The sequence below is a fragment of the Crocodylus siamensis genome, chromosome 11 (genome assembly GCF_052110815.1).
Source record: "Crocodylus siamensis isolate JL-2025a chromosome 11, ASM5211081v1, whole genome shotgun sequence".
NCBI lineage: Eukaryota > Metazoa > Chordata > Crocodylia > Crocodylidae > Crocodylus > Crocodylus siamensis.
Window position 1 is genome coordinate 41789021 of NC_143405.1, and position 18218 is coordinate 41807238.

Consider the following 18218-nt stretch of genomic DNA (forward strand, 5'->3'; position numbering starts at 1 on the left):
TGCTGTCCCGTCCCCTACCTACTGGCACGAAGTCCAGTTCCAGCTCCCCGCAGCAGCGAGCAGGGACTGCCCAAATCTCGTCCGAATCGATTCAGAGGCTTCGGATCAATTCAGGCCTTCTTATTGGTCTCCCGATTCGGAGATTTGGCCGCTGATTTGAATCAGCAACCAAAGCTTCGCACAGCCCTACTTAATCGTTATAGCCCTAATGATGCAAGCCAAAAATCTCAACTCTACCAGTAAGCCCATAGCAACCTCCTCACCTCTATATAACAAACTGTAACAGTGCGCCTACCAGGGGTTTTTAACCTGGGGTCCATGGATAGATTTCAGGGGGTCCGTGAAGTTGGGTGGGAAAAAAATTACATCTTTATTTTCACTAACCTCTAACTGAAATTTAGCATTTCCTTCAATTATGAATGTAGGCAACAAACCACAGTAGCATTAGCAGTACCTGTGACTTTGTCATCAATAGAAATCACAGATATTTTCATATCACATTACAGTTGTTGCAGATATCTCGAAATATCATTTACGCTCATCACTACTTCAAAATTACTGTAGTTATTAGACCTCCAGCTAAATCACACATGATTGCAGTCTTCCTGTCTACAGACATTCATTATTCTGAGAAGGGGTCCACAGGCTTCACCAGACTGCCAAAGGGGTCCATGGCACAAAAAAAGTTAAAAACGCCCTAAAGGGCAATTAACGCATATCCTTGAACAGTGCATTGCTACTCTCTCCTCTTGCAGAACTGATAGCTTCTGCAAAAAAGGTTGACAAGTAAAATTTTATACATCAGGTTTTGATGGTGAAAACTTAGCCTGCTCCTGGTGCCATAAAACAAAATGGTAAAGATGAACAATGGCTCTAATAGATTTAGATTTTTTTTTTTAAAGTCAGGGATTAAGTCGCAGTAGGAAGTATTTTGTAAAATGCATGACAATCAAGTGAAACCATGTAACACATTCAGAAACTGTGAGAACAGTTAGAAACTTGGTTACTATTGGACAACTACTTGGAGTTTCAATCTCTGAAGCTTTTTCAAAACACGTTCATGTACATGTAAGGGAAACATGAGCCATTCATAATTAACTATGCCCGTCTGGAGAAGGGAAGGATGGAATAAATGCAACATCCTCCCTTCTCTTAAGAGGAGCACTTCTGTACAGTAATACTCCTAGAGATTATCCTAAACTGTCTGCCATGCAATAGGCCCAAAATCACTCTTGCATCTAACATGAGGCTGACCCAGTAAGAGATTTTTAAAAACTTGTAAATTTATATTAGCGGAAAAGATTTGTTTAAACGGTTTTCATTTACTTGGGAAAAATCTAAGAAACGGCTACCACGAGCCCAATGAAACTCAGAATTCACTCTGCTTTATGGACTGCAAAGGTTGTGTGTGATGAGCAGGCTGCCGGTCATTCCACTAAAGACACCAGGTAGCCTGTAACAAACTATTTACTTGCATACCACATATACCTCTCCCAAATCCCCTCTCCAGAACTGGGCTGTGCGTCCTAAGTAGGGAAGCTAGTTTTCTACATGGAAAGGAGGAATGGATGGCAGTTGTAATGACAGCTGCACTTCTCTCCCTGCCTGCCTGGCCCAAGGAAAGGATGGGTGGAGTTTACTGGTCAGGGCCAGAGCTACGGTATTAATTCTTTCACAGCTGCTGCTAAGATAGCAGTAATTTTGGCTAAGCTATTTCAGAAGCAGCCCTCAGAGAGTTAACAGTCTAGGTTTTGCTGAGGCTGCAGTGTATTCTGCCTCTGCTATCAGGATCACAATCCTGGGCTTCACATGTACCAGCAAGTTGAAAGATAAGCACCATGCAGCTAACTGGCTCCTGCCAGGTATGCAGCTTTGACTTAGCCAAGCAGGGAGAGCTAGCTGACTGTCAGCATGGGGACCAGACAGCCTAGTATTTCCAACAGACTAGGGCTGCCCCACTCCTGATGCTGACAATCAGCTGGTTGGGGACTGGGGCATACTGCACGTTCCACTTAAGACACCGCACAAATCAGCCACAAAGATATTCCATATTTTAAGAGAACTAAATAAATAGATATGTATATGAGCATTCCTCTTAGAGCCTTAGCAGATGTTATATTTACAGCATGAATAATGTGTTAAGCATGCAATAAATGGCAACATGCCACTCATTCAGATAGTTCATGGCACAGTAAAATGGGCAATCAGCCACAAAAATCTTCCATATATATTATAGTTGAAGTTAACTCTGCCCCTTTAAAATTGGAGACATCATTAACCCTGTAGCCCTGGCTAAATAGCATGTCAAAGATGTCTACCAAATCTTTATGATATACAACCCCGTTTGGTGGGATAACAACCCTGTCCGCCACTAAGATCATAAAGCATTGAATCCTTTTCACAATGCATTTACTGAAGTCAGCTCAGCAACATTAAAAGGGATAGAAAAGGGTAGATTTATTAAACATGCAAGAGATCAAAAATTGGAGTTATGAATTGCACCTACCAAAAAAAAAAGAAGAAGAAAAAGGAGAGTACAAAAAGGCACAGAGATGAACTTTGGTGAGCACAGACAGGCCAGTTACCTAGCAGCAGTGAAACCAGACTGAATAGCATTCTAATTGGGAAAAAACTTTAAAGAGTGCTAAACTCAAAAGCAATATGAAAGCTTCATTCCAGTAGGGGTTTTCTTTCTTTTTTTCTTTAAGCAGCCACGCAGTTCTGTTGATTTGCTGACACAGAAGCATTCAACCCCACAACAGAGCTCTTTGTTAAACTGCTGAGATAAAAAATTTGACAAACTTTGAAGTTTTACAGAGCAGGCAATGTTTTTAAAACCAAATCAAAAGAATGTGTGGACTGATATGGTTTATTTGTATAGCATTCAGGTTCCTCTTTTTTATGTAAGTAGTAAATATTTAGTTGCTGTAATTTGAATATGGTGATCAATCGTCATGGCCCTTCTGAATTTGTTTTCCAACTGAAACAGACTTTAAATCATGGGAAATTAAGCTGTCCCTTACCTTTCCTTCATTTCTGCAGGTACTTTGCTAAAGCAAGAAAGAAGGTCAAATTAAACAAAGATAGCTCATGTAATGTTGTAGTTTAAATATCTGTACTTCTCCTTAACTATGTCTAACAGTTATGTCCTACAGTGAAATGAGTAGGGTCTTTTGCACTATTTGACAATAGTTCTCTACAATAAAATACACTCAATTCAACAGTAAGATTTAAAAAGCCTTTTCAAGTAACAAAATACTCTATAAAATTGTCACTTCCTCAGAAATCTGCTTCAGGGCACTCTGTATATGCATTTTTGCTTCTGTATTTGTTCTCTCATAACTTCAAAGACCCAAGTCATTATTACAATTAAATAAAATTAATTTAGAATTCTATTTTTTAAATACACAAGATTATACACTTGTGAATTAAAAGGCTATAACCATGATGGGGAATTCTAATCAGAAAAAGTACTCCACTTTATGGCTAAAGAACATTTTCTGAAGTTAACCTTTCCAGTTTTTATGCATTACTTCTTTCCTTCCACCAGGTGGCATTGTTAGTAGGCACAGGTTACTGACAGTCTATGGATTCTAATTGTGTTATTAGAATTGTTTTGACGAAATCTTTTTCAAAAGTAGGGAGCTGCCTGCCTTTATGATGGACAAATGCCAGTGACCATATTTTCCCATTTATCTAGCTTCTGCCAACATCCGTTTCTCAAAATGTACATAGCATCTGATGAAGTATGTTATTATCTATGAAAGCTCATGCCTCTCTGAACCAGTTGTCATTAAAAGGTGCCACCCTGCCCTGCCTTCTGCTCAACTTCAGGCTGAAATGGGTAACTACCTCTCTCCAGGCCTATAAAGATGCTGCTAGCCAAATTGGAAAGGAAACCTGTTAGAACCACAGGAAACTTCTGTTAGAAGAGAGAAGCTGTTAATAAGGCAGAGACTGCATTTAAGGATTTTTTTTGCACAAGTTTTCACCTATTGCCACCATAATTTAAACTCTATAGGTAAAAGCTACAGTAGAATACTGGTACAGGCAGATATCCATGGAGCTTCTGACTTTTAATCACTGCATCTTCTAGGTCTGCTCAGAAGAGGACTCAAACTCCTGGGGGCACAGAGCTATTATTATTTATACCAGCTAAGGATCTACCTCCTTGTCTGTATTACTGATACCACTAGTGTGAAAAAACCAAGGAAATCTGAGAAAATGTTCCCTAACAGAGAAGGGGTTATTTCAGAAACATCTAAAGCAGCTGTTAGACTCAAGAAATCATTTGGAAAATGTCAGCTTTTAGCTTTCACTCAGTTTCTGATTACAGAAAAAAAACCCAGAGCAACTCTACTGTTGCAAAGAACTCAGAAAAAACACAACAAATCAGAATGTTTTTGACACTATTGATTTCTATTTGAAATGTCTTGCTTTATTTTGTGAATCATGTAATGTTTGCACAGCTAATAATGCTAATATTGTGCCACATCCACTGGCACCCTTGAATGGATCTCACAGTACCCTGGTTGAGAATCACTGATCTAAAGGTACATATGCATGAACAGCAAAGATGCAGTCATACCCAAACTAATCTGGGTACCAAAAGCACAGCAGCACAAATTTTAGCACAGCCAACAAAACAAACCCAAGAACTGGGTAGATGCTTAGCTAGTTAGTCCCTGCTGAATCTGCATTATGGCAAACCTGCTCAGTACCTGAGACAGCTCATCTGTCTACAGAGCTGTAGTCACACCTTTGATCACAGTCCCTTGCGAGATTAAGCTTCTAAGTACCTAACTTTTAATGAGTCTTGGGCTATATCTACTGTGCAAACATTAGATTTCATAGATTTCATAGACATTAGGGCTGGAAGGGACCTCGGGAGATCATCGAGTCCAGCCCCCTGCCCAAAGGGCAGGAAGTCAGCTGGGGTCATAGGATCTAATGAGCCTGCTCATTAGACTACTACTCAGCAAGGTAAATTAGGGTATGAAGAGTTCCCTGCTGTGTCTGGTATCTACACTGGCACATCAACACCAGTTTGGTTATCTCTGCATGGCAGTCTGCAGTACAGACTCATTCTTAGGTTCCTAAGGACTCAAGACACTGATGAAGACTTATGCTCTTATTTCCACTTAAATGCTTTTGAAAATTTTAGACAAAAGCCAACATGCTGAACATTAGAAAAATCCAGGCTATGCTGTATATCACTAGCGCAGGGGCAGGCAATTACTTTGGCTAGAAGCCCACTTAATGAGGTTTGGTGAGCTTTTGAGGGTGGCATGAGTAGCCCCTGCCCCTTGGTCACCATCTTGGGACTAGAAGTCCCACTCCTAACCCCTGATCTTTGCCACCAGAAGCCCCTGCACTAGAGGGATGAGAAATAAAGAAACACAGATAGTCACATTGAGGTTAGGGACACATCTACTTAAAAACTATTTTAAACTAGAAAGTAAACACACTTTCTGTAGATAATGCTGCAAAGTACTGGAATTAAAAACAGAGCTTATTGTATTCATATTCCCAAAACAGTATTAATAAGTTAGAGTTGCACAAAAGAATCAGCACATTGCTCAGGTTTGGATTGAACATACCTGGTCTTGTACTTGTAACACTGAAGACATTTGTTCTGAAGTCTCTAGGTTTTCCAGCTTTGCAGGATTTGCATTTTGTTGCATTCCAGAGTTTGATATAATATTTATGTCATTGATTTGATTCTAAAAAAGGGACATAGTGCATGAATATATCCATTTCCAATTTTTTCACAGTGACTACTACAATTCCATCTGCACTTGCTTTTCATTTGTCTTGTAAACAATGAACAGCAAGTTGATTTGTCTAAGTTTTAGGTTATAACACGATATTAAGACATCCACCACCTGGAATCTACTAGCCATGCTCACAAGTGTCTTGCTGTTTAATTATCAAAAACATAACAGAAATTTTGCTCCATATTATCTGCATTTAGAAACAAATCCAATGTATAAAAATGATGCGGGTTTACAGGATTACATGTTTCCCTTAATTTATGCAGGCTCTGTATATGGAAATTCATTGTTCTGAGATGAACATTTTTAGGCCCATAATTCGTTAGACGTGAGGTAAATTCGCTCTTATGTGATCGGTATAGGTGTCACCCCCTGAAGCAGTTGTCTGGGGGGGAGGGGAAAGGGCCGTGGTGCGGGGGCCCCACTCACCCCGGTCCCTGCTGCAGCGGCCCTGGGAGCGGCCAGCGTCAGCAGCCTGCAGCCACCGGGCTGCACCATGCTCCATCTGTCCCCCTGTGCCCGTGCTCCTCCTGTCCCCACTCTCCCCAGCTCCTGAGCTGCGCCATTCCCTGGTGCAGGCAGCTACTCCGAGGGCCATTGCAGCAGGGGCTGGGGTGAATGAGAAGAAGCTGAGCCCTGGGCTGCACTGGGTGCGGTACTCATCTCAGCCCCTACTGCAGCGGCCCTGGGAGTAGCCAGCGCCAGCTGGGGAGGTGTGCACCTCTTACTGCTCCGTGCCCTGTGGGAGGGCTGCAGGCTGAGAGGCTCTTTCTGGGGGACATGTGCACCCAGATCTGCACGAGGGACAGCAGGAGGCTGCCAGTGCAGGCTGGGGACAGCGGGGCGCAGTGGCAGCCTGCTGTTGTTCTGCGTGCAGATCTGGGGCAACCCCCGCTCCCAGCCTGCAGCTCTCCCATCAGTCATAGAGTAGCAAGAGGTGCCTCCTCCTGCTCCACCCGCACCTGTTGACGGTTCCCTCTGCAGCTGGTGTGGGCGGCTCCTGGGGTGGAGCCCAGGCATGGGGGGGACAGGCAGAGCAAGGTGCAGCCCAGCAGCTGCAGGCAGCTGGTGCTGGCAGCTCCCAAGACTGCTGCAGTCAGGGCTGGGGTGAATGCCACTCTGTTCCCTCTGCTTTACTTCCTTGTGGAGCCCTGGGAGTGGCACCCTTCCCCCCACCCCTTCCCTAGTCCCAGCCTCCCTCCCTCACTGCCATGGGAACCTATCCCTATTTGTTGCATTATAAAGTGGGTTCACTTTATGTGAATTCAATTTATGCGCTGTTCTTTGGGAACACACGTACCGCATAAAAATCAAGGGAAACCTGTATGTTTTTTATAAACACCATAGCTGTGAATGATAAAATTTGCTACGCGCTGTTATTGCAAGAACTCTAACTAAATACCTATAAGAATACTTTGCTTATATACTGCAGAATTAAGCTAAAAATGACCTATGCATTGGACTCAGTTTTCTCTACTGTCATGGTTCAATTGTGTGCATGCATTTATGGAGTAACAAGTTAAAACTGTAACAGTGCAAAGTAAGATGACCAAAGCAAACAGAGAACCATCTGAAATAGAAGAACTCATGGTATTTACAGATCAAGCAAGCATATTAACTGTATGCCATAAGAAAAATGAGCCAGCTTCAAGATGCAAAAGACTTTTCACTTCAGTACTGTTTGAGACATCCATTAAGAAGAGCTGAAATCAACAGGGAAACTTACTGTTAGAACTTCAGCTTATGCTAAAATATCTCTGAACACCAGCATCAAGTTACATCAACACAATAATAGGTAGGTACCTACTGAAATCATGATTTCAGTGATTTTCACAGAAACCACAATTTTGCTGTGGGCAGGACCCACAAAAAAAGTGCACGTCTGTGCTTTTGGCAGACTCCCTGGTTAAAAAAAACAAAATCCCAAGCCCCGCTACTGAAAATAAAATGCTAGCTCCCTCTGGGAAGCCAGCAGTCCTTGTGGCCATTATGGCCCAGTTACACAACCCATGACAGAGAAGTGTGGCTGCTGACATGGCAACACGGTTGGCACCCCTGCCCCTCACCACTGCAAGGGCTGTCCATCATATAGCCCTGCCCTTTGGCAATCAGTGGTGAGGGGCAGGGTCACATGACAGACAGCCCTCGCAGCCAGTCAGTGACAAGGCACAGGGCTAATGGGGCCTGTTGGCTAATCAGAGGCATGGGGAGGCCTGCTGTACTCCACCTGCAAAAAAAGCTCCCAGAGCCTGCCCATGAAATCAGACAGCAGCCACCTCGACTTCAGTAGACCCTAGGAATAGATGTTGTTACCAGATTTACAGCTGCACCAGTTAAGTAAATTACATTCTACACCACTGCCAGAGGTTTTAATTTCTTCCCATAGTAAGACGCACAAGATGCAATGATTTTTTGTTTTAGTCAATAATAAATGCTAAAATAAAGAGCCACAAGAACAAGACTGCTTGTTTAGACTCAGTGGAATTTCCATCCATTCACATCCGCTTCTAATATTAAGGAAATAACATGCCTTGGCCCTGAAATACTCAACAGTTTTGTGGCTTACATCTTGATTTGTTTTTCTTTCAAAGTACAGGCTGAAATATGCTGCACTGTCTTCCTTAAACAGAAATACCATAAAAAACACTCACTTGATATATAAAAAAAGCCCCTCTCAGTGCATTCATTTTCACATATGGACTTGATGTAGGGAGTGCTTGGAGGATTAAACTGATTTAGAAGCCTAGATTAAACCACTCAGGCCTTTATCAATCTCTTTCCAGTTCTCTCCCCCTTTCCCTCTCTGCCCTCTTCTCATGCTGACTCTCTGCCAGTCTCATGTGGGCTGCACGCAAGGATTACTGTATGATCCATCTGGAATGTACCAGGAAGATAAGTACTTTCTGCTCTTAAACACTAAAATACAAATTCATGTGTAATTATTAACTTCAGTGCCCTAGAATAACTTTAAAGGAACAGAATAGGCAATTTATTTGACAAAACTATGTTTACAGCAAATATGTTTATTCAAATAATACAACTTCATTACAGAAAATACTTGGATACACCAAACAGAAACAATCTATTATTAAATGTTTAATATTAAAGTCAATCTCTGATGAGATTTGTTAATCAAGTTGGTTTGCTTATTTTTTTTGATCACACTTGGTTATTTCTTCCTCTGGAATAGATGTTGCTCAATTAGGGGAAATATTACAGAATCACAAGTCAAGAGGGAAAAGTTCACAGCATTGCCTTTAGCTCTGGATTTGCTTGATAGCTTGACACTTACATCACACAAGGCAACAGAACTAGAAAGACTGGGATTTGAATTCCTTTCTAATACCTTTCAAAGAAGAGAGGCAAATAAGCTGCATCTAGAATAGCTGCTCCATTTCAGGCTCAGCCCTTGTCTGGACTGCCTGACAAGAGAAGCAGAATTTTACTGGCTATTTTGGAATTTTTACACCACTGCTGTTGCCCAGCTTCCTACCTGCCTGCAGAGCTCCCCCTCAAGACACTGAGGAACTTCAATTATTCCCAGGAGGTTTTCAGTACTGTCTCATAGACAGCAGGATCTCTAACAATGAAGACGGAACTGCAGTTGGAATAGGTAGTAGATTAGAATAAACTTTCCAAATCACTTCTAAGAACCATCTGTTGGAAGGAATGTTGTTTGATGCTGCAAGGAAGGGGGGAAATAACCCTAAAACAACTGCCCCATCCCCTTAAATAAGGCAGTCATCCCAAGGTTTAAACAGTGAGTTCTTGTACATTTTCTCAAAGGTATTATTTGTTAAGGTTCATTTTTCTGAACCAAATACTGGCATTATTATTGGGCATATATGCTCTTTCAATAATGTCAATACTCATAAAATTAGAAGTGGTTATTTGCACACGTGTATCACAAAAACTCAGATTTCACAGAGTGGATCATAAATGATGCAATGGATTTTGGGGAATGGGCTTAATAAATATACAACTACCTTGACCGACTAGCTTCCCTACTGTTCCAGAGTATGGAAGCAAGAGCCACAGTGGCTGGTGCAGAACAATATTTGAAGATGGTGAAGAGAAGGCAATTTTCCTATTCAGCTGTCCGCTGCTGTTTGCTTTGGTACTGTGGCTATGTGTATAAATTTGATTCTCTGACCTACCAGCATATTGGGTAATATAATTAAACTTTAAAAAATATCTTCCAGAATAAGTATTTAAAATGACCTGACAAAAGGTGCTAGATTCACATCCCCAGAAACAAGTCAAGTATTAATAATCATAATACACAGGATGGCCAGTGTAAGCTTCCCTTGAAAAATGTCACCATTTTGTTTCCAAGCTGACCTCCTTTAGAGGTAGAAGGATGGCTCATCCAAACTCTGGCCTCTTTTTTTTTTTTTTTTATTTAGCAGCTTCTGCAAAGTGTCAATACTATTAATGCACAGTTTTTGTTTGTTTGGTTTTCTTTAAAAAAGTAATGAGCCCTGAACAAGGCCTTTTCATCAAACAGAATGACGTAAGCTGAGTTGTAATATCCCTTTCAGGACAGAATCCCTTACCACTCTTTTTATGCTGTTGTGTCTTGGAAATTTAGTTTCATAGATTTCATAAACATTAGGGCTGCAAGGGACTTTGGAAGATCGAGTCCAACCCCCACCCAAAGGCCAGGAAGTCAGCTGGGGTCATAGGATCCCAGCAAGATAAGCATCCAATTTACTCTTGAAGGTGTTCAATGTAGGTGCTTGAACCACCTCCGATGGCAGGCTGTTCCAGACCTTGGGGGCTCAGACAGTAAAGAAATTCTTCCTTATGTCCAGCCTGAAATGGTCTCGCAGTAGTTTATGACCGTTCGACCTCGTCATCCCTTGGGGCGCTCTGGTGAACAAACGGTCCCCCAGGTACTGGTGGTCACCCCTGATAAACTTATAGGTGGCCACCAGATCACCCCTGAGCCTGCACTTTTCCAGGCTAAAGAGCCCCATGGCTCTCAGCATGTCCTTGTAAGGTCTGCTTTCCTGACCTCTGATCATGCACATGGCTCTTCTCTGGACTCTCTCAAGCTTCTCCAAATCCTTTTTGAATTCTGGAGCCCAAAACTGGACGCAATACTCCAGCTGCGGCCTCACCAAGGCCGAGTACAGGGGGAAAAGGACATCCTGGGATTTGCTTGAGAAGCATCTATGGAAGCAAGCCAACGTTTTGGTTGCTTTAGTAACTGCAGCACTGCATTGCAGGATCATGTTCATCATGTGGTCAACGATGACCCCAAGGTCTCTTTCTTCCGTAGTGCTAGCCAGCACAGCACTTCCGAGCCTATAAGGGTGCTGCAGGTTCCCCCCCGCCCCGCAAGGTGGAGAACCGTGCATTTTTCGGTGTTAAACACCATCAGGTTCTTGTCCGCCCATTTGCTAAGCCTGTCCCGGTCAGCCTGGATCACCCACCTGTCTTCTGGCATGGTGTCATCAGCGAACTTCCCCAGTCCGCTCCTGACTCCAGTGTCCACATCATTAATGAAGATGTTGAACAATATGGGTCCAAGGACAGAGCCTTGGGGGACCCCACTGGTCAGAGGGCAGGTCACAGGGCACCATGACGATTGATTTCCGTCAGTTACTACCCTCTGGGTCCGACCAGAGTCAATTTCCCAGCCAGCAGATCGTGGCGGACCCAAGGCCACAACTGGCCAGTTTCGCCAAGAGGTGATCATGGGATACCAGATCGAAGGCTTTTTTGAAGTCAAGATATATGACATCAATCTCTTCTCCCTTGTCCAGGTGATGGGTCACCTGGTCATAGAAGGAAATGAGATTGGTCAAGCAAGACCTACTCGCAACAAACCTGTACTGGCTGTCCCTCAGGATGTTGGCTTCAGCCAGTCCGTTAAGAATGGTCTCTTTAATAAACTTTTCTAAGACTTTCCCTGGGATAGAGGTCAGGCTGATGGGCCTATAGTTTGCCAGATCCACTTACCTCCCTTTCCTGAAGACAGGGACCACACTGGCCTGCTTCCAGTCTTCGGGCACTTCTCCAGAGCACCAGGAGTTTTCAAAGATCCAAGCCAGGGGCTGGGCTATTATGCTTGCCAGCTCCTTGAGTACCCTGGGGTGTAGATGGTCAGGGCCAGCTGACTTGAAGGTATCCAGCTTCTCAAGATGTTCCTTCACAAGGTCAGCATTAATGGAGGGCGGGGGATCTCCCTCACCCAGACCTCCCTGTCCCGTAGCGGGCCTGACGCAAAGTACCCATTCAATAGGTTGGCTTTTTCCTGGGTGTCAGTTGTCAGTTGCCCCATCTGGTTCAGCAGGGCTCCAATGTTGCCCTTGCTTTTCCTCCGGCTCCCCACATATCTGAAAAAGGACTTTGAAAAAGGATTTGTCCTTCATGCTTGAAGCTAGTTGGAGTTCAGGTGCAGCCTTGGCTTTCCTGGTTTGCTCCCTGCAGGACCGGACCAGTGCAGAATAATTCTCCTTGGAGGTAAACCCCATCCTCCATGCTTTGTAGGCCTTTCTTTTTAGCCTCAGGAGGTCTACTAGGTCCCTGGAGAGCCAGAAGGGCTGCTGTGCCCTCTTGCTGCCTTTCCTCTGAGAGACTTAGTTTGTGCATTGAGGATCGCTCCCTTGAGGAGCAACCACTCTTCTTGAACTCCCCTCTCCCTGGGTCGTGGTCCCTTAGGGCCCGACTGACAAGCCTCCTGAGCTTGTCAAAGTTGGCTTTCCTGAAGTCAAGGACTTCCATGTTTCTGACTGACTTGCCAGCTTTACAGCGGATGGTGAAGGTGATCAGCTCGTGGTCACTGTCATCCAGCTAGGTTGCCGATTAGGTCATCCCCAGTAGCCAGTACCATGTTGAGCAGTCCTTTGCTGCTCATTGGCCCACAGAGTTCTTGAGTCAGGTAGAGGTCAACCACACATGAGAGGAAGCTCTGCGACCACTTGGATTTTGCTAAGTGATCCTCCCAGAAGATGTCTGGGTAACTGAAGTCACCCATGACAACCATGGTCCTGTAGCATGCGGCCTCAGCCAGTTCCTGGGCGAACTTCTGGTCAAGCTCAGGACTTGGGTGGGAGGTCTGTAGTAGACTCCCACCGTTGTGTCCCCCGTGCCGTGTTCCCCACAGATGGTAACCCAGAGGGTCTCCGGTCATCCACCCTGGTTGCCAATATCAGCTTGCAGGGACATGTAGCTTTCTTTAACATAGAGAGCTACACCCCCGCCCCTTTTGTCCACTCGATCCCTCCTGTACAGGGTATAGCCCTCTATACCCGTGGTCCAGTCATGGGTGGAGTCCCACCAGGTCTCTGTTCTCCCTATGACGCCATAATTATTTGCATTAAGCAGGAAGACAAGCTCCTCCTGCTTATTCCCCAAGCTCCTGGCATTTGCGTACAGGCAGGTAAGTGTCCCCATGGGGGCTCTTGCCTTGCCCACAGATTGTACCACGGCTGGGGCAAGGGTGGGCTCCCTTAAGTGCCTTGGTCCGCTGCAAGGGTTGCTCAGCGGGCCAGCAGTGGCGGTAGTCTCCATGTCCCCCAATGGGCTTAGTTTAAAGCCCGGTGGAGCAGGTCAGCCAGTCTGGCTGAGAAGAGCCTCCTCCCCAGCGGAGAGAGGTGGAGGCCATCTCTTCCTAGCAGCTCACTGCCTCTCTCGCTGAAGAGTGGGCTGTGGTCATGGAAGCCAAAGCCTTCCCGATGACACCAGCGCCACAGGCTTTGGTTGACTACGTGGATCCTCCTCTCCCTCCTCAGCCCATAGCCCGAGACTGGGAGGATTGACGAGAACACCACCTGTGCCCCCAGACCCTTTAGCCCCACTCCCAAATCCCTGTAGCGTCTCATGACTCGGCTGGGAGCGCTCTGAGCCGTGTCATTGGTGCCCACATGAATAAGGAGCACAGGATAGTTGTCTGTGGGTTGAAGGAGCTTTGGGATCTTCTCCGCAATGTCCAGGATGCGGGCCCCTGGGAAGCAGCAGACTTCCAGGCTAAGGGGTCAGGGCAGCAGATTGCCCCCTCGGTATGGAGTCTCCCACAACAAACACCTTACATTTTGTCTTGGGGAGAAAAGGGGCAGTAGCTGCAGTTGAGCCTGGGTTAGCTGGCAACTCAGCAGGCTCTGCTGGAGCAGCAAGAGGTGTGTACCTGTTGCTAAGCTACAGCGGGGCAGGTGTCTTGGTGCAGTGGGCCTTAGGGCCCTTGACCACCTTGGTCCATGCCCCTGACTGGACAGAGTGGGAGGTCCTAGAGTCCTCCTTTGTCCTGGAGGAAGACAGTGGTCTACCCTCTGGCTCCCAGGGGAGAATGGCCTGGCAGTAGGAGTCTATCTCCTGCTCACAGTCCCTGATGGCACGCAGTCTCTGGACTGTAGCCTGGAGCTCCTCCAGCTGGCATGCCAGAGACCCCAAAAGGGAGCAGATCACACACAGGGAGGTGGCCATGCTCCCGGCCACCAGAGCCTGAAAAAGGGACAGGCAGCCTGCACAGCTGAGAACCAGGGGCTCCATCTGGGTGGCCATCTCTAAGGTGCCGGGGGGAAGGGGAGCCACAGAGCCCGAGAGGACCCTCGGGGTGTGACGCATGCTCATCCGTGTCATGCCTCTAGGAGACTGGCCACGGCTGGGACTGTCTGCCCTGGGGGGTTTGCAGGCAGGGTCTCGGGCCCTCCCGTGCGAACTCACACGCCAGCAGACGAGCGCGCCTGTTTGCATGGCCTGCTCACATGGCTCCCTGGGAGGCTGGGCAAAGTAGGGGCCTGGGCGGAGCTTGACCTGGCCCAGCTCCACTCAGCCGCCTCCTCCTACTCAGTGAGGGGTTAATCCCCTCCCACCACGGGCTCCGCTTGCCCCTGCTTGTGCTGTGGGTCGGCAGGGGGCTCCGCGGCTGCTGGTGGGTCTCTGGGGGGCTTTGGGGGAGTGGGGGCACGGTGGGCTTTCACCCGCGCGTCTCTCACCGCTCCAGAGCCTAACTTGCTGTTGGCGGGCCCTTTTAAACTGGGAGGTTCCCAGCCTCCCTAATTTTGCAACTGTTTAACTATACCAGAAAACTTTAAATTATAATAAAATCATCTCCGAGGCAAACTAGGGGGTTTCTTAACTAGGAGAAATGGAACTATAAATATATTATAGGACACAATACGGAATTTTTCTTGCTTTGAGATCAGAGTATGGGTATAATTTTTCAAAAGCATCACTAAAGAGCTTATTTCTACATGAAGATCAATGGCACTTTTACCCCAGTCTTAGAAGTCAGAGGTGAAAGTCCCACTATTAGAATTAGCAAAATGCAGGGCTGCTCAAACTGGCCCATAAGCCAAATGTGGCCAGTGGAGCCCTAGAATATGGCCCTCAGGGTTCTACAAAGATTGGGAAATTTGATGGCAGGGGAGAAGTGGCAGTTAATACTGCCCCCCACTCTGCTGCCAAAATTTCCCAAGCCCTATACCAGACCAGGGTTGGGCCACATCCTTTCTTCTTGGGGGTGCAGTTCAGGAGCAAGCCATACCCCCTTTTCTCCACCTGGTCAGGTTGGACTCGAGCCTGGCTCTTTTTCTCCTGCAGGGCCAGGCCATGTCATCCCTCCCCATGTAGCTAGTTTAGGGTCAGGCCATGCTCCCTTGCCACTGTAGGGCTGGACTATACCCTCCTTTCCTCCCACCTGGCCAAGTTGGTACAGGGCATGTGCCCTTTTCCCATGGGGCTGGACTGTGGATGGGTCATGAACCCCCTGCCCCACAAGGCTGGATTGGAGTTAGGCCATGCCCTTTTTCCAACACAGCTGGATCAGGGCCAAACTGCCTCTTGCCCCACTCCACAAGGCCAGATGGGGCTCTGCTGCGCAAGCCCTGAGCACCCAATTGGATCCAATGGCCAAATCCAGCCCACAGAGGGACTGGGTACTGCCCATCCAGCTCACTGGACAGAAAGGTTGAGCACGAATGGATTAGTACACACAGAAAATATTCTGCAAGGTATCTGCAAAGAACATGGAGCAGTCTCTCTCTCTCTCCATTTTATCTCAACCCTGCATTCCCCCCTTCCTTCATTCTCCATGCGCACAAAAAATGCTCAAATGAGTTTGAGCCTTCAAAAACAGACATTATAGGATTTGATTTTGATTAACTAAGCACCCTGAATACTAGAAGTAGAGACAAGCCTTCCTTTTCCCCCCCCAGGCCTCAAGAGAATACCCAGCTACATTTGGATATTCATCATACAGCTACTACTTGGCCCATTTTCTTCAACTGGAGGACAATTTTTCTGAGAAATGGTAGTGTAACAGTGATGTTGTAGCCATGATAGTTTCTGAACCATGCAAGCATTTCTTAGCATAATATCTTTTATTGGACTGAGAAGTTGGGATAGAGTTAGATAAGCTTTCCAATACAAGACATTCTTTGTTGATAAACAGGACCAGATAAAGAATGTCTTGTGTTGGAAAGGTTGTCTACCTTTACTCCAACTACATATAGTTGGTTCAATAAAAGAAATCTCTGCCTCTTAGACATAGGCAATTCATTACATATCTCAATTAAGTTACAAGTAGAAAAACAAAGAAGTGCCAATAGTTTCAGCTAGCTATTTAACTACAATTTAATATTAATGTTGAGAAAATTATTAATAAGATTGTTGATAAACATGTCAAAATTTGTTTAAAATCGACTGAAAAATTAAAATAACTGTAAAAATAAGTTAAATTATTAGCTAACAATTACAGAAGGAGAGACTGATCTAACAAGTACAGCACCAAGCATCACATGATTCCTTATATTGTTTTGAAATGTCTTAGTTTTCAATACAAAGATTTGTTCTAAATGTCAGGAAGTCATTCCAGGCTGCAGACTACTATGTGCAGATCACAATTCTGAGGTAGTTCTGGGGTAGCCCTTAGCCATGTGATTCAACATCCCCTGAAGCACTTAAATAGGTAACTGCAATACACATCCAACCATGATTCACAGCTCAGTCAGTCAATCTCCTCCAGTGAGCTTTGGTATTATAGAGGACAAGGAAAAAAAGAAACCAACTGCAGCAAAGAATGAAATATTTACCAAATAGAACCTCTTAAAAATGTTAATACTTTTGTAATACAAGCTTGTGTCACTATTTAATACAGAAGTCTACAAAGCTCTTTTCTCTTAGATTATCCACAACATAACTAAATTATCAAAGAATATGAGACCAGACAGATTAATCCTGCATCACGTTTAACAGCATCTCTACTCAGGGAATAATACAACAAAACCCAGAATGCTGCAACATTACATTTTTATCTTCAAATGCACAGTACACTCCTAATTCACAATTTAAACACAAGTGTTGTTAAATTAGGATTCTCACTTTAAAGATGCAAGTGTGAGGAAAAAAAGGAACTCATTTGTTCCAGGAAATAAAATATATTAACTTCAAAATGTAAAGATTCACCAAGGCGATCTGATGCATGTTATAATGTTTTCCTGTAAAAGGGCTTTACTTTCTGCACTAAAGAAGAAAGCAAAGCTCCATTTGCTTTCAGGAGGAGCAGCAACCTGAGGTCCTAAAGCCCTTAAATCAAAAGGAGAAAAGTACTCAAACTAACATTACATTATTAATACAGATACTGTTAATGTGCACAAACACTTACTCGTTCATATTCATCCTTGGCTTTGCTGAGCATTTCCAGGATATCAATAGGTCTATTTTCACTACAACCGTTAGTCCTGCTAGGGCTCCTTCTGTCATGTGCAACTTGCTGGGATCTTTGAGCTTCTTGTTCTACCACTCTACAAAAGGAAAGAAAAAGAAGAAGGAAATAGGGTTTCAAAGAAACTTTATTTGGAATTAATGTGCCATAAAGCAACAAAAAAATGGATGCACTACCTTACAAACACATTTTGTTCTGCTTGGAGAAAACCAAACACATGGCTAACTAAAGCTATGTATGAGTTCTGATTTCCTACCAGATTTGTAGAGTACATCTAACAGTTTGACTATTTTATGATTTATCACCAACCCAGATTGCACTGATCTGTGAGCCACAAAGTTTGCCTCCAGTAAACAATGAGTCTACATAACTGTCATGTTTAGACATTTGTACAATAAAACTAATACCTAGACATCTAAACATACATTATGCAATGGAGCATAAACATTATACTGTAAACTAGATAAAATGGTTCCTTCATCTTAACTGGCTAAGGCATAGCCCTTCTATATTTAGAGAATTCAAGCTACATTCTCAGCAAAAAATAGCATGTCTAATGTTCTTTCAGGATGAGACCTGCCACATGCACTGGGAAAGGACCTGGCTGCCACTGTTGGCCTCCTTAAAAAACCTTTTAGCCCCAGAGACACAAGAGCAGACTGCCATCAGTTTCTCCTCTAGAGTCTGGAGAGAAGAGTGGACTGCTGCTTCTCTCTTCGTGTTCTTCCATTCATTTTTTTTAAAATCCCATCTGGTGTCCCACTGATTCTCAC

The 18218-nt window shown here is 44.7% G+C and overlaps 1 protein-coding gene across 4 annotated transcripts in view; it reads right to left on the bottom strand.

Moving 5' to 3' along the window:
* DCP1A (decapping mRNA 1A) overlaps positions 1-18218 on the bottom strand; it is a 71366-nt gene that overhangs the window by 17848 nt on the left and 35300 nt on the right. For 2 of the 4 annotated variants that reach the window (XM_090021566.1, XM_090021570.1), the window contains exons 5-7: positions 17386-17524; positions 5601-5723; positions 3024-3050 (exon numbers count right to left, since the gene is read on the bottom strand). In XM_090021566.1, coding sequence (XP_089877692.1) covers positions 3024-3050; positions 5601-5723; positions 17386-17524 — 289 coding nt within the window. The remainder of the gene's footprint in view (positions 1-3023; positions 3051-5600; positions 5724-17385; positions 17525-18218) is intronic. The other 2 variants (XM_090021567.1, XM_090021569.1) reach the window with 2 other exon arrangements.